General features: G+C 37.7%; 1 protein-coding gene across 1 annotated transcript in view; it reads left to right on the plus strand.

The window, feature by feature from the left end:
- card11.L (caspase recruitment domain family member 11 L homeolog) overlaps positions 1–10,965 on the plus strand; it is a 58,672-nt gene extending 47,707 nt beyond the window's left edge. Inside the window, exons 21-24 of the mRNA XM_018236247.2 lie at positions 1,656–1,835; positions 3,321–3,445; positions 8,663–8,778; positions 10,550–10,965. Coding sequence (XP_018091736.1) covers positions 1,656–1,835; positions 3,321–3,445; positions 8,663–8,778; positions 10,550–10,757 — 629 coding nt within the window. The 3' untranslated portion in view covers positions 10,758–10,965. The remainder of the gene's footprint in view (positions 1–1,655; positions 1,836–3,320; positions 3,446–8,662; positions 8,779–10,549) is intronic.
- The last annotated feature ends 931 nt before the right edge of the window (positions 10,966–11,896 follow it).

Below are 11,896 nucleotides of genomic sequence, written 5' to 3' on the forward strand. Positions count from 1 at the left end.
CATAACAGTGCAGAAACCAAGATCCTGTGCCAGAATTTGGGCACAAATTGTATCCCCTATAAATATTTGGAGGTATATCATGTAACCTGAGAAGGTGTTCCACAAATATTTCCACTAGTACATTGGCTGAGGTCACCCCATCTGTGATTATTTCTCACTGTCTACTGTCTTCAAAAAAGGAAAAAGTTACTACTTTCCTGGGCCAACAGGGAAAGCTATGCTACCCAGGGGCATAGGTTATATGTACTAGGACTTACATAGCCATTAAGGGATTTCCCAAACTAGCAGGGGATTTAAAGAGTGTTGTGATATTCTGAGACAAACTGCATTTGGTTGTCATTTTTTATGATTTGTAGTTTTTCATGGTTTGAATAAGAGACTTTAATATGAATAACAGTGGGTGGATCGAAATAACAATACATTTGTAGCCTTACAGAGCATTTCCTTTTTAAATGGGGTCAGTACCTCATCTGAAAGCTGGAGAATCACAAGAAGGCAAATCATTTAAAAACTATAAAAAAAAGAAAAAATTAAGGCCAGTTGAAAAGTTGCTTAGATGTATTAGAAATAACTTGAATAACTGATTCCAGCACAAACAAATTTTTACAAAATAACTGACTTTGGCACAAATTCTGCAGTAGAGAGACAGGATTTTGTTGAATTTAAAAGAGTGAGCTCTAATACATCTTCTAGACATGCCTGCATGAAGATAGAGAAGCTGAGACTGTGAGTGAAGAAAACATTATTATTTCAGAAAAAAGTACTGAATTTTTAATTGATAATTAGATAATATTTAAAAAATATATATTATTTCAGTATGATTAAGCTTATATTAAATGTTCACTGTTGCAACAGTTCCCCTTTAAACAAGACTAGAAGGTAGTAGCAGATCACACAAATGTTGATAACTCTTGACATTAATGTACAGGCAATGCTCTGTTTGGGGAGGACAGACAGGCTAGAGGTTGGCAGTTACAATTGGAAGGGTCAAATGAGTAAATGGAAAAATAATTACTAAAAAAATAACCAAAAATAGCCAGAGCAGAATTGAAATGGGGCTGTAAAATGAGGCATTGGAGACACATAAATACATTTCACAGATTACCTGTGTGTGAAAGAAAAGATCAGTGTAAGTTACAAATGTCCAAGGTAACAAAACGTAAGACCCAGTTGTAAACAAGATAGTATGAAAGGTGAGGCAGTCCAGTAAATAAACAAGTCATTATTATCCTGAGTATGAAGGCCACATAAGATAGGATATAGAGTAGTGAAAATATGTAGTAAATGCTGGTCGAGTTCTAACTCTGTACTTAAGTACTGTACTTAATACATTGAGAAAATAGCCTTCCACCTCTCACAAGAGGAGACAGAAACCTACAGAAACCATCTGTAACGTTAGAGTTGAAATGGGATATAAAGATGTCCCCAACTGGCAAGGCCCTGGGCCCAGATGGCTACACTGACAAGTGTTTAGTACTAATAGGTAAGCTAATAGATCGCCATCCCAAGAAATTTTGCAGACACGTGTCTTTTTCCCTCCAGTGCCAGAGACCCAACCTTGGCTGCTGATTACAGACCAAACAATATATAATGTCCCAAATATTAAAGAGTACTGTTAACTGTTACAAATGCTCTGAAGTGCTTTTGTTTTTTAGACATGGATTCTGACAGTGACATCAAAAAGAACATCAATTTGCTACCTTACAGCTTGGTGCATCCATGTCACACAGACAAAAGGCGTCCGGTTCTCTTTGCTCCCTCTGTTCTAGCAAAAGTTATAATGCAAAAATTACTGAATTCTGGAGGTGCTTTGGAGTTTCTAACTTGCAAGCCAGGTAAGAACATAATTGTAGTTATAATAAAATAACTGTTTCATTATAGTTTACAGTAACTCCATTATGTGCAAATTCCAACATTATGGAAATATTTTAGATAGTAAGTTATCTAATTAGGGTTGAAAAGCATAATGGTTCTTCAAGTTCAACCCCCTCCAAATGATCCCTGGCACACATATACACATATACCATGTATCCTTTAGCCAATTTGCTATTCAAGAACAAATATCACAGTAAGTTCAAGGTCAATATAACTTAATTCAATCAGTAACCTTATTTGTGGTACTGTATCAAATGCTTTAGCAGAGGTATTAGAGCTAACTCAAATAACTGATTTCAGCACAAACAAAATAACTGAATTTGGCATGAATCCTGCATGTAGAGAGACAGGATTTCTGGCAATTTTAAAAGAGTGAGCTCAAATATATAATCTAGGCAAGCATCCCCCAAAGGCAATAATACTGTAACTGTCAGTCAAAATCACTCCCAATTCCTGTATAAAGAGAGAATGAAGAGAGGCCGATGCTGAGAGGGAAACCATGAAGAGTAACTTGATTATTTTAGTACAAAATTAATTGATCACAATTAGAAAGTTTCTTATTTCAGTATATGTATATATATATATATATATATATATATATATATATATATATATATATATATATATATATATATATATATATATATATATATATATATATATATATATATATATATATATATATATATATATATCTACAAGGTAATAAATGTTATATTTTGAAGGCATGTTGATATAGATTTATTGATTTGGAGTAGCCTAGTTCCCCCTTTCTATTCCAATATGTTAGTCAATCCCAACTGTTTACTATACTTTATGGAAAAGCTGCACGGATCCTCACATCAGACCTAGCCCTTAATAACATTAATCTCAGGTGTTTCTAGATTATTTTTATAGCTGCAGGCCCGGATTTGTGGCGAGGCCATAAAGGGCCGGGCCTAGGGCGGCGTGCCGCCCAGCGGCAATATGGGGACCTGTGCACCCCCATTCAACTGCGCTTACTCGCCTGTGCGTGCGGCAGGTGGGGGGTATTGGAGGCGCTAGGACTGCGCCTGCCTGGGTGCATCCCCCATTCAATGCTGTCGTTCGCTGGCATTTTTGTGCATGTGCTCGCAGCAGCGGGTTGGGGGCGGGCGATCGGACCGCGCGGCCTAGGGGCGCCAGCACGAGGAATCCGCCCCTGTATAGCTGGGTATTGAATAGAAAGTAAAAAATATTCAAGGTCCAAGTTCTCTGAATAAATGGATGTTTACAAAAGAAAGAATTTATTTGTTTGTACCATCAAGGGGAAAGTGCAAAAGAAAATGGAGCAAGAGAATGTGAGGTGGGGAAGACATGCATTTGTGAGGTTATACATTAGAAATGATTGCCTAAGGGATGTGCCTTTTGTAGCAAGATGCATATGTATATTGTAATTTACACACAATGGTTGTTTTTTTTTATAGATGTAGTAACAAAAGAAGTACTTCAGAAGAAGAAGAGATCAGAAGCTATTATCCATTCCAGAGAAAGGAATCCAAACACATTTGAATGTATTACACCAACTGTTATTGAATCAGTTGCTTCAAAGGTAGTGTAAAGAAACATTTATGTCAATTGCATACAACTTTTTCAGTGTATAATAATGAAAACATACATGAAACTGCATTTTCCCAAAACATAACTAAATTTTGTGTTATTATTTTTATATATATGATACGAATGCTTTGATATCTGCTTTCAGCATAGGATCCCAGCTGTATTACACGTCAGGGCACACTTCCCAGTGTGTGTAGTCTAGATTCATGAACCCAAAAGTGAACAAAGGAGTACAAAAGAAAACATTCAAAGCACTCCACCAGAAATAAACTTCTGCATGCAAGATCAAAACACAAAATATGCCTCCAAAAACAAATTTTTGTAAAAGTAGACATCCCACTCAATTCAAAATATCACAACATAACTTCATTGAAAATAATTATCTTTTACCAGCTTTTTTTTATCAAAAATATAATTTAAAAAAAACAAATTTATATACGTATCAGTGCAAAAGTTAACTATAAATTGAAATTTCTCCTAAATGTTGTTGGATACAAAGACAAAATTATACAACATGCACATTTACTGTATGTAAGAAACACGTATTCACTTTCTATTCATTCCCATCAGGGTGAAAGTTCACCATTTCATAAATACGCTTCTGAAAATCCCATAGTAATGAATAGAAAGTGGGCTTCTATTTTCTGTGGTGAGCTCTAATCTCACATTTTGATAAATCTGACCTTAATTTAAAAACACAAAATGCCTATTTTTTTTAAATCCTTTGTATCACAGACAGCACCATCCATGAATGTATTTTCTTAAAACGCCTTTATTGAGACATAGGCTCTTGACCCAGATAAAACACAACGTTTCAGACCTGCATAGGTCTATTTTTTTTTAAGTGCAGACAGTGGAGGTTATTAATAAGATTCACATTATAAGTTTATACCCTGGTATTATTATTGTGCTGACATTTTAGCACAGTCTCTGCCCCCAGTGTAGCTTAAAGTCTAAGGGGCAAATTCACTAAAGCGCGAAGCGGCTAACGATATCGTAAATTCGCCAGCATGAAGTCATTTCGTTACTTCACTGTCGTAAATTCACTAGCGAAGTGGACCTACTCTAGCGCTACTTAGCACCTTTACGCCACGTCAAAGTTGCACTATGGCGAAGGGACGTAACTACGCTAATTCACTAACTTGCGCATTTTACTGAACGTTACCTCTTGCAATAGAGTAGATAGGGATTGCTTCAAAAAAAGTTGAAATTTTTTCTAATTCCCAAAAAACGCTGGCGTCTTTTCTTTTTTAAGGGTGAAAAAGATCATAATTTTTTTTGGGGTACCCACCTTCCCCCCTACATTTCCTAACATAAACTATAAACTATACTATAAACCTAAACTATACAGTGGGTACATGTATAGGACAAAATAACTCTATTTTATTTTATAAAGCTTTCCCAGGCTTGTGTAGTGTAATGTCTGTAATTGCTGCTACATGTATGTCCATTGTACTTTAACTTGGCGCCGTATGCAAATTAGGCATCACTAGCGTAACTTTGCTTTGCTTGACAAATTAATGCTAGCGCAACTTCGCTACCTTTCGGTTCCCTGAGCGCAACTTCGGATTTTAGTGAATTAGCGGCGCCCTGGCAAAGTGCGGCGAAGCCTGTGCTAGTGCAACTCCGCAGGTTAGTGAATTTGCCCCTAAGGTCCCTATCACATTCGCACACAATGCAGGGCAGACAGATCCTCAGACCCAAAGACTCATTGTCATAGACTAAAAAAGCAAAAAGAGAGGGGTGGGACTCTTACTATCAAAGGGAGGTCAACTGCTTTATAAGAGTAGGGAAAAAGGAGAGATTCTGAAATGTTAATTTTTTAATTGTCTACACAACTGACAAACTGATTGTATAGCACCGAGGGGTTCTGGAGGAAACGCCATTTCGTTTCTACTATGTACTGTATTTACTGTAAATGGCTGAAATGACAATAAAATCCACTTGACTTGACTTGAACAAGCTAATAAAAGCTTGCTTTGTTAAAGGAGAACTAAACCCCAAAAAATGAATGTGGCTAAAAATGCCATATTTTATATACTGAACTTATTGCACCAGCCTAAAGTTTTAGCTTCTTAATAGCAGCAATGATCCCGAACTTCAGACTTGTCACAGGGGGTCACTTTATTGCAAAGTATCTGCGACACTCAAGCTCAGTGGGCTCTGAGCAGCTGTTGAGAAGCTAAGCTTAGGGGTCGTCGCAAATTTACTAGCAGAAAATGAGGTTGATCTGTTATATATACACACTGAATATCATCAATTGTGTTTCATACAATAATATCTGTGTGTGTATGACCACCTTAAGAAATTTTGGAAAATTGATTGTATGAGTTGTCATGGGTTTCTTTCAATCTGTGGAGTCAGGTCTGTTTAGAATTTTTTTTTATATATATTTTAAGTTCAGATAGTGGTTACACTCCTTTTCTACATAAGCCCAACTGACTAAGCTATGCCAAAAAGGGAGGGTCTATTTTCCCTATATGTGTAGAAAAGTCTAAATTATGAAATTTCACCAAATTACACTGAAGTCAATGGAAAGGCAAAATTACACCACAGTTAAGGCAGTTTTCTCTCACCAATAGCATATGCATTGCCCCACATTGTGAGAAAAGCTCCTTTCTATTATGTTACAAAAGACTCCCATGTTGCCAATACCTTACAAACATGATTGATGTTAACCATGATTGATGGTTAATGAGCATTGCATCTGGTGGATGTATTTTATTATATTATTACAGGTATGGAACCTGTTATCCAGAATGCTCGGGACCTGGGGTTTTCCGTATAACAGATCTTTCTGTAATTTGGATCTTAATACCTTGTCTACTAGAAAATCATGTAAACATTAAATAAATCCAATAGCCTTGTTTTTTTTCCAACAAGGATTAATTAGATCTTAGTTTGGATCAAGTACAAGCTTCTGTTTTATTATTACAGAGAAAAAGGAAATCGATTTTAAAAATCTGGATTATTTGATTATAATGGAGTCTATGGGAGACAGCCTTTCCATAATTTGGAGCTTTCCGGATAACGGATCCCATACTGTACTAGTTTATAAAACAATCAATAAAAATCTGTTGCCAACAGATAATATGGTTTGTATAATATGCAAACATTAAAATGAACGAACCATATATTTAATCAAGAGGGGATAATAATCATTGGTTTTTTTCAACAACTCAAGTCAATAAATGTAAAATTATTTACACGATGGTAAAAAAAAAAAAAAAAAAGTAGTGCAAAATTCAGCAGCACATGTTAAAAGGCAACTATGATGAGTCTTACAGATTAGGGGAAAAAAACATTGCACAGTGGGCACAAATGCTGCTGTTTTCCTGAAGGCAATGGAAAAAACCTATGAGAAGGATGTGAAGGATCATCCAAAATACTCAGCGACGGATTTCGATGACGGGCGCCCCTAGGCTGACCAGGCTGACCAGGCTGACCAGGCGGCCACGCGGTCCTAGCGCCCACCTCACCTCCCCTTCCCAGCGTGCCGGTGAAAAAACGCCGGCGCAGCTGCTGTAATTGAATGGGGACGCACACGTCCCCATTTTTTTGCCGCAAATCCGGGCCTGAAAATACTGGACAGCCTTTGGGGACTGCTTGTATTGAAAGTGTCTTGGATGGAAGGAAGAGACCCCAATATTTATCCTGCTGTTCTCACAATCCACTGCAACATCTTATGGTTATACCACAGTACAACACCTTGCTTTTTAGAAACTCCGTTTCACAGCACACTTCCAAAAACATCACAACTTACTGATGCCAGAAGCCAGGAGATTTGCCAGTTTGTATAAGTGGCCTATTAGGAGTCCCAAATAATATCACTGTGAATGCACAGAGGCTGTTCTCCTGTGCACTAAATTCACATTACGCATGCGTGCAGGCACCTAGGTCATTACTGCATAGATGCAATTTTGCACACAACTGGCTTTCTACAGACCATTGTAGAAATTTAGATTTACATTCTATAAAAGGACTGAGACTTACTACAACACACTGAACAATAGCCACCCAGACAGCTCATTTTATAGACAGTGGGAAGGCTCCAATTCCATTGATTATTTCCTGTTGTACAGAGCACTGGTCCAACATCTTTTTTTTTTTTTTTTGTGTTTTTTACAATTTTGAAATAAACTGTGAGTTTTACCACAAAACTGTACCTACTGAAAATTCATCCCTAATGAACACGGCTGACTATAGTCCACATATACTGTATATGGCTCCAACTATATATGACAAAGCAACACCTGCAGTGCAAGACACTGTGCCCTCAGCCCCATATTACATAGTCCCCCCCCCCCAGGATAAATGGCAGTGAAAAATGTTTATCTATATAAGAGAAAATGATTGCATGTATGAACTTCTCCTATAGGCCTTGAATAAATTCAGTATTCAGTTAAATACAAATACATAACAGTTTAGGATATATAAACTTCTTTGTAAAATTGTCCAGGTTGGAATCCAACTAAAATTGGCCATACACAGGCATATTTAAGCGGCAGATTCGTCAGATTATTTGCAAGTGTATGGGGCCCTCCGACGGGCCTCCCAGACCATTATCTGACCAAAAATCAGCAAATCTTGATCGGGTATGTTTGGTTTTCCCACCCGAGGACCACATTAGCTAGTTAATGTGGACTTCATCCCATCAGCTGGTATGTGATCATTGCCAATTGTGTGGCTGTAAGGCTGAACTATCAGATAAGCCTGAGGAAAAAAACATTTTAGCATTAAAAGAAAACTTTGCCCCCAAAATGAATACTTGAGCAACAGATCGTTTATATCAAATTAAGTGGCATAAAAAAGAATCTTGCCAAACTGGAATATATATTTAAGTAAATATTGCCCTTTTACATCCCTTGCCTTGAACCACCATTTCGTGATGGTCTGTGTGCTGCCTCAGAGATCACCTGACCAGAAATACTACAACTGTAACAGGAAGAAGTGTGGATGCAAAAGACGGAACTCTGCCTGTTAATTGGCTCATGTGACCTAATTAGTATGGTTTGTTTGTGTGTACCGTGAATCTTACAATCCCAGGGGGCGTAAGTTAAAGGCATAGTTACCACCACCCTGAAACCGCTTCATATCTACACCAAATGTGAAGAGAACTTGATACTTTGCTTTAATATTAAAAAAAATGTGAATAGTATATATTGCAAACAAAATGATTGAGAAAATATCTATATTTTAATGTTTTCAGAATAAACATTGTTTACTGGATGTAGGGCTGTCTTCCTCAAAGGATCTAATCAAAACAAAGATCTTCCCCATCATCATTTTTATTAAAATTTCTGAGAAGAGCATTAAAAGGATCAGGTAATGTAATTTTAGTTTTCTTGTTTTTTTTGTTTTGTTTTTTTTTTAACTAATTGCTTATTTAGCATTGCTGCAAAAACTGTACACCCAGAACTGTGGCATAAACAGAAAATGATTATGGTGAAATGGGAGAGACTAAAAATTGATCAGGGTTGTATTTACGGGTGGTTTGTGTTGGTTTTGGCCAATCCGCAAATGTTATCTTCAGATTTCCTTTCTGATTGGGGGTCCTAACTGGAAATAAGTAATTGCTACTTTTGGTACAATAAGAAAAAAATATTTTACATATGTCTCCCTGCTCATGGATTTGGGCTTTTTGTGAGAGGCCACTGGTGCATCTTTTATTCTTGTTGCTTTACCTTGGTAAAACACTGTGAGGATGGAGCCTGTCTCAGGACTCGTGCTCCATTCACAGAAATATTTTATTTCACACGGGACCAAAAACAAAATAGACTACTAGACTGAGACAATTACTAAAATTCTACCTCCCTCCTTAAATGACTGCACACCGTTTCCACGTAGTTACATGGGATACATAAGGGGGAGGTGAGTGAGGGTTTCTAGGGAAACTTGCTACTTTCCACCTGTATTTGGTGGTTCCATGTGTCACAGTGAGTAAAGCCACAATAGGAAAGAATGGGACTCTGTTAAGTCATGCTTTTCCTTGTGGTGGATGCAGGGCCGCTATCAGGGGGGCACAGGGGATACTGCTGTACCGGGCCTGGGCCTGAAGGGGGGCCCAGCCGTGCTGCACTTTTCAAAATAGCCGGGCCCCCCCTTGACTGGCGAGAGTAAATATTTGGCCAGAGACTACACGTTTATAATATGCAGGGAGTGTGCCCAGCCCGTGATCCCTCCCCGACATGTCCCTGTGCATATGATTCCACTGACGCTCTAATGAGTTCCGTGTTACTGATAAAGCTCAGTGAGAGCCCTACATTCTGACCTCATATCCGGGGGGGAGCGGCGCTGAGTGTGTGCGTAGATCCGACTGTCACCATGGAAACCCCTTTGGCTGGTGAGCTGTGGCCCTGAGGGGAGGCACTGCTAGGGTGGGTATGGTAATGTTGCACCGGGGCTGCCAGGGAGAGGGGAATTGTGTTATAACTCAGGATTGTGCTTTTATTATAGTGCCAAGAAGAGAGGGGGAGGTGGTTGTTAGTAGGTTTAGTGTAGTGTGAGGTGTTAGTTTACGTGGGGTAATTGTGTGTGGGGGGTAGTGTGTTACACTGGTATTTATTGTATAGGGAAGTGGTGTCATTTATTATTGTGGGTTGGGCCTAATGTTATTTTGTTGTGGCAGGAGATTTGTGTGGTTTTATAAAGGGGGGTGTTGTGATGTTTTGTAATACACAGGGAGTTCATGTGCTGTGTTGTATGTGATGTGTGTTTAGTGGCTTGCAGGGTAGTGGCAGTTGTAGTGGCTTTGGGTTAGTGAGCATTATTGCTAGGGGGCTGGGGGCAGCTGGAAAATTGACAAAATGTCTAGCCCCATGTCAGATTTCAAAATTGAATATAAAAAAATCTGTTTGCTCTTTTGAGAAATGGATTTCAGTGCAGAATTCTGCTGGAGAAGCACTATTAACTGATTAACTGAAAAAAAAATGTTTTCCGATAACAGGATCCCTTTTAGAAATCTCCCCCTTATAATTCTCAATTTGTATGAGAGTTTTATAATAGGAACTGTTTTCTACTCTGGCTACATCTTACCATCACTTCCTAAGTTGTTTTAGGTGAGACAAATTTTTCATTTTTTTTGTTTTATTTCCAGGAGAATGCTGCCAAGGCAGGAAAATGAAGAAGAACTTCTGCGTAAAATTCGCCAAAATGAGAAGGAAGTTGAAAGTCTGCCTTGTCTATATGCAACAATAGAGGCAGATACTTGGAGCAGCACTGATGACCTAATAAGAGTAATTAAAGAGAAAATCTCAGAGGAACAGAGAAAAACAATATGGATAGAAGAACCTTATTTAATGTAATTTTAGAAAATCTATTACCGGTACATTTACATTGACTTTGCAAAAAATCTGTTTTTACTGTGGTGGACCCCTTTAACACTTTAGCATTTTATTTCATTAATTAATATAGTTCAAATAGTTTTGTTACTAATACTTATGCATGTCTGTAGCCAGTCAAATTACTGTTAGAAACAGCAAAAATGATTAAAATATTTGTTTTTAAATTTTATATATGTTAATACCCAATGACTCAAAAATTGTCATCAAAATGTTATAATGCTTTTAGTTGAATAATTTTTTGTAGTTAAAAAAATGGTTTAAGAGCTATGGCAGGCATGGCATTTGACTAGGGTGCTGTTAGGGAGAGTCCAAATTGCCTGTCTCCTCTTTCTGAAGAAGAACACTGGATAAATTATGCCTATGACAGACAGTGACAGAACAGCCATCGGAGATACAGGCACAAAACAGTAAGGACCCAGCAAATGCTAAATATTTTGTTTTTTCTTCTTATGTTAGTAGAAACAGGAAAATTAGATAGACAGTATCATATCATATTTTATACACTAAACTTACTGCACTGATCCAGCCCTTCAAACTTGTTACAGAAGCTCCCCATCTTGGATTTTGGTAGAAGAGTCAATGACATTCACATGCTCAGTGTGTTCTGGGCAGCTGCTGAAAAGCAAATTATCAAGCAGGAAATAAGGCTGGCCTTTCATTTAAAATAATGCTATAGGATAATAATTAATACATCATTATGCTAAGTGCCCTAGTTTAAGAACTGCTGTGTACTAAAATCTGACTTAATTACTAATCAGCAGTATATATTATATATACGTATATTGAGTTGGTCCCTAAGCTCAGGTAACTGACAGCAGCACAGAGCATGTGCAGTGAATCACTAATAATATGGGTACTTTTTTGCTCCTTGAAAAAATGTTTTCATTGCCATTTCCAAGCAATATCATATTAGTTTCACAATCACAGGTTCAAGCTTATATACAGTCTTGCATTTAGCAGTAGCAGAGTTATAACTGTGTCATTCTTAAAACATTTTCAGTGTTCCAATCACCAAATCCATGGCCTATTACTCAGGGTCTTATGCTGGCAAGCCTTAAACTCAATTCCCTCAGGAATGTATCCTATGGCCCAGCCTAGCC

Source organism: Xenopus laevis, chromosome 9_10L (assembly GCF_017654675.1).
Source record: "Xenopus laevis strain J_2021 chromosome 9_10L, Xenopus_laevis_v10.1, whole genome shotgun sequence".
In the NCBI taxonomy this organism is placed as follows: domain Eukaryota; kingdom Metazoa; phylum Chordata; class Amphibia; order Anura; family Pipidae; genus Xenopus; species Xenopus laevis.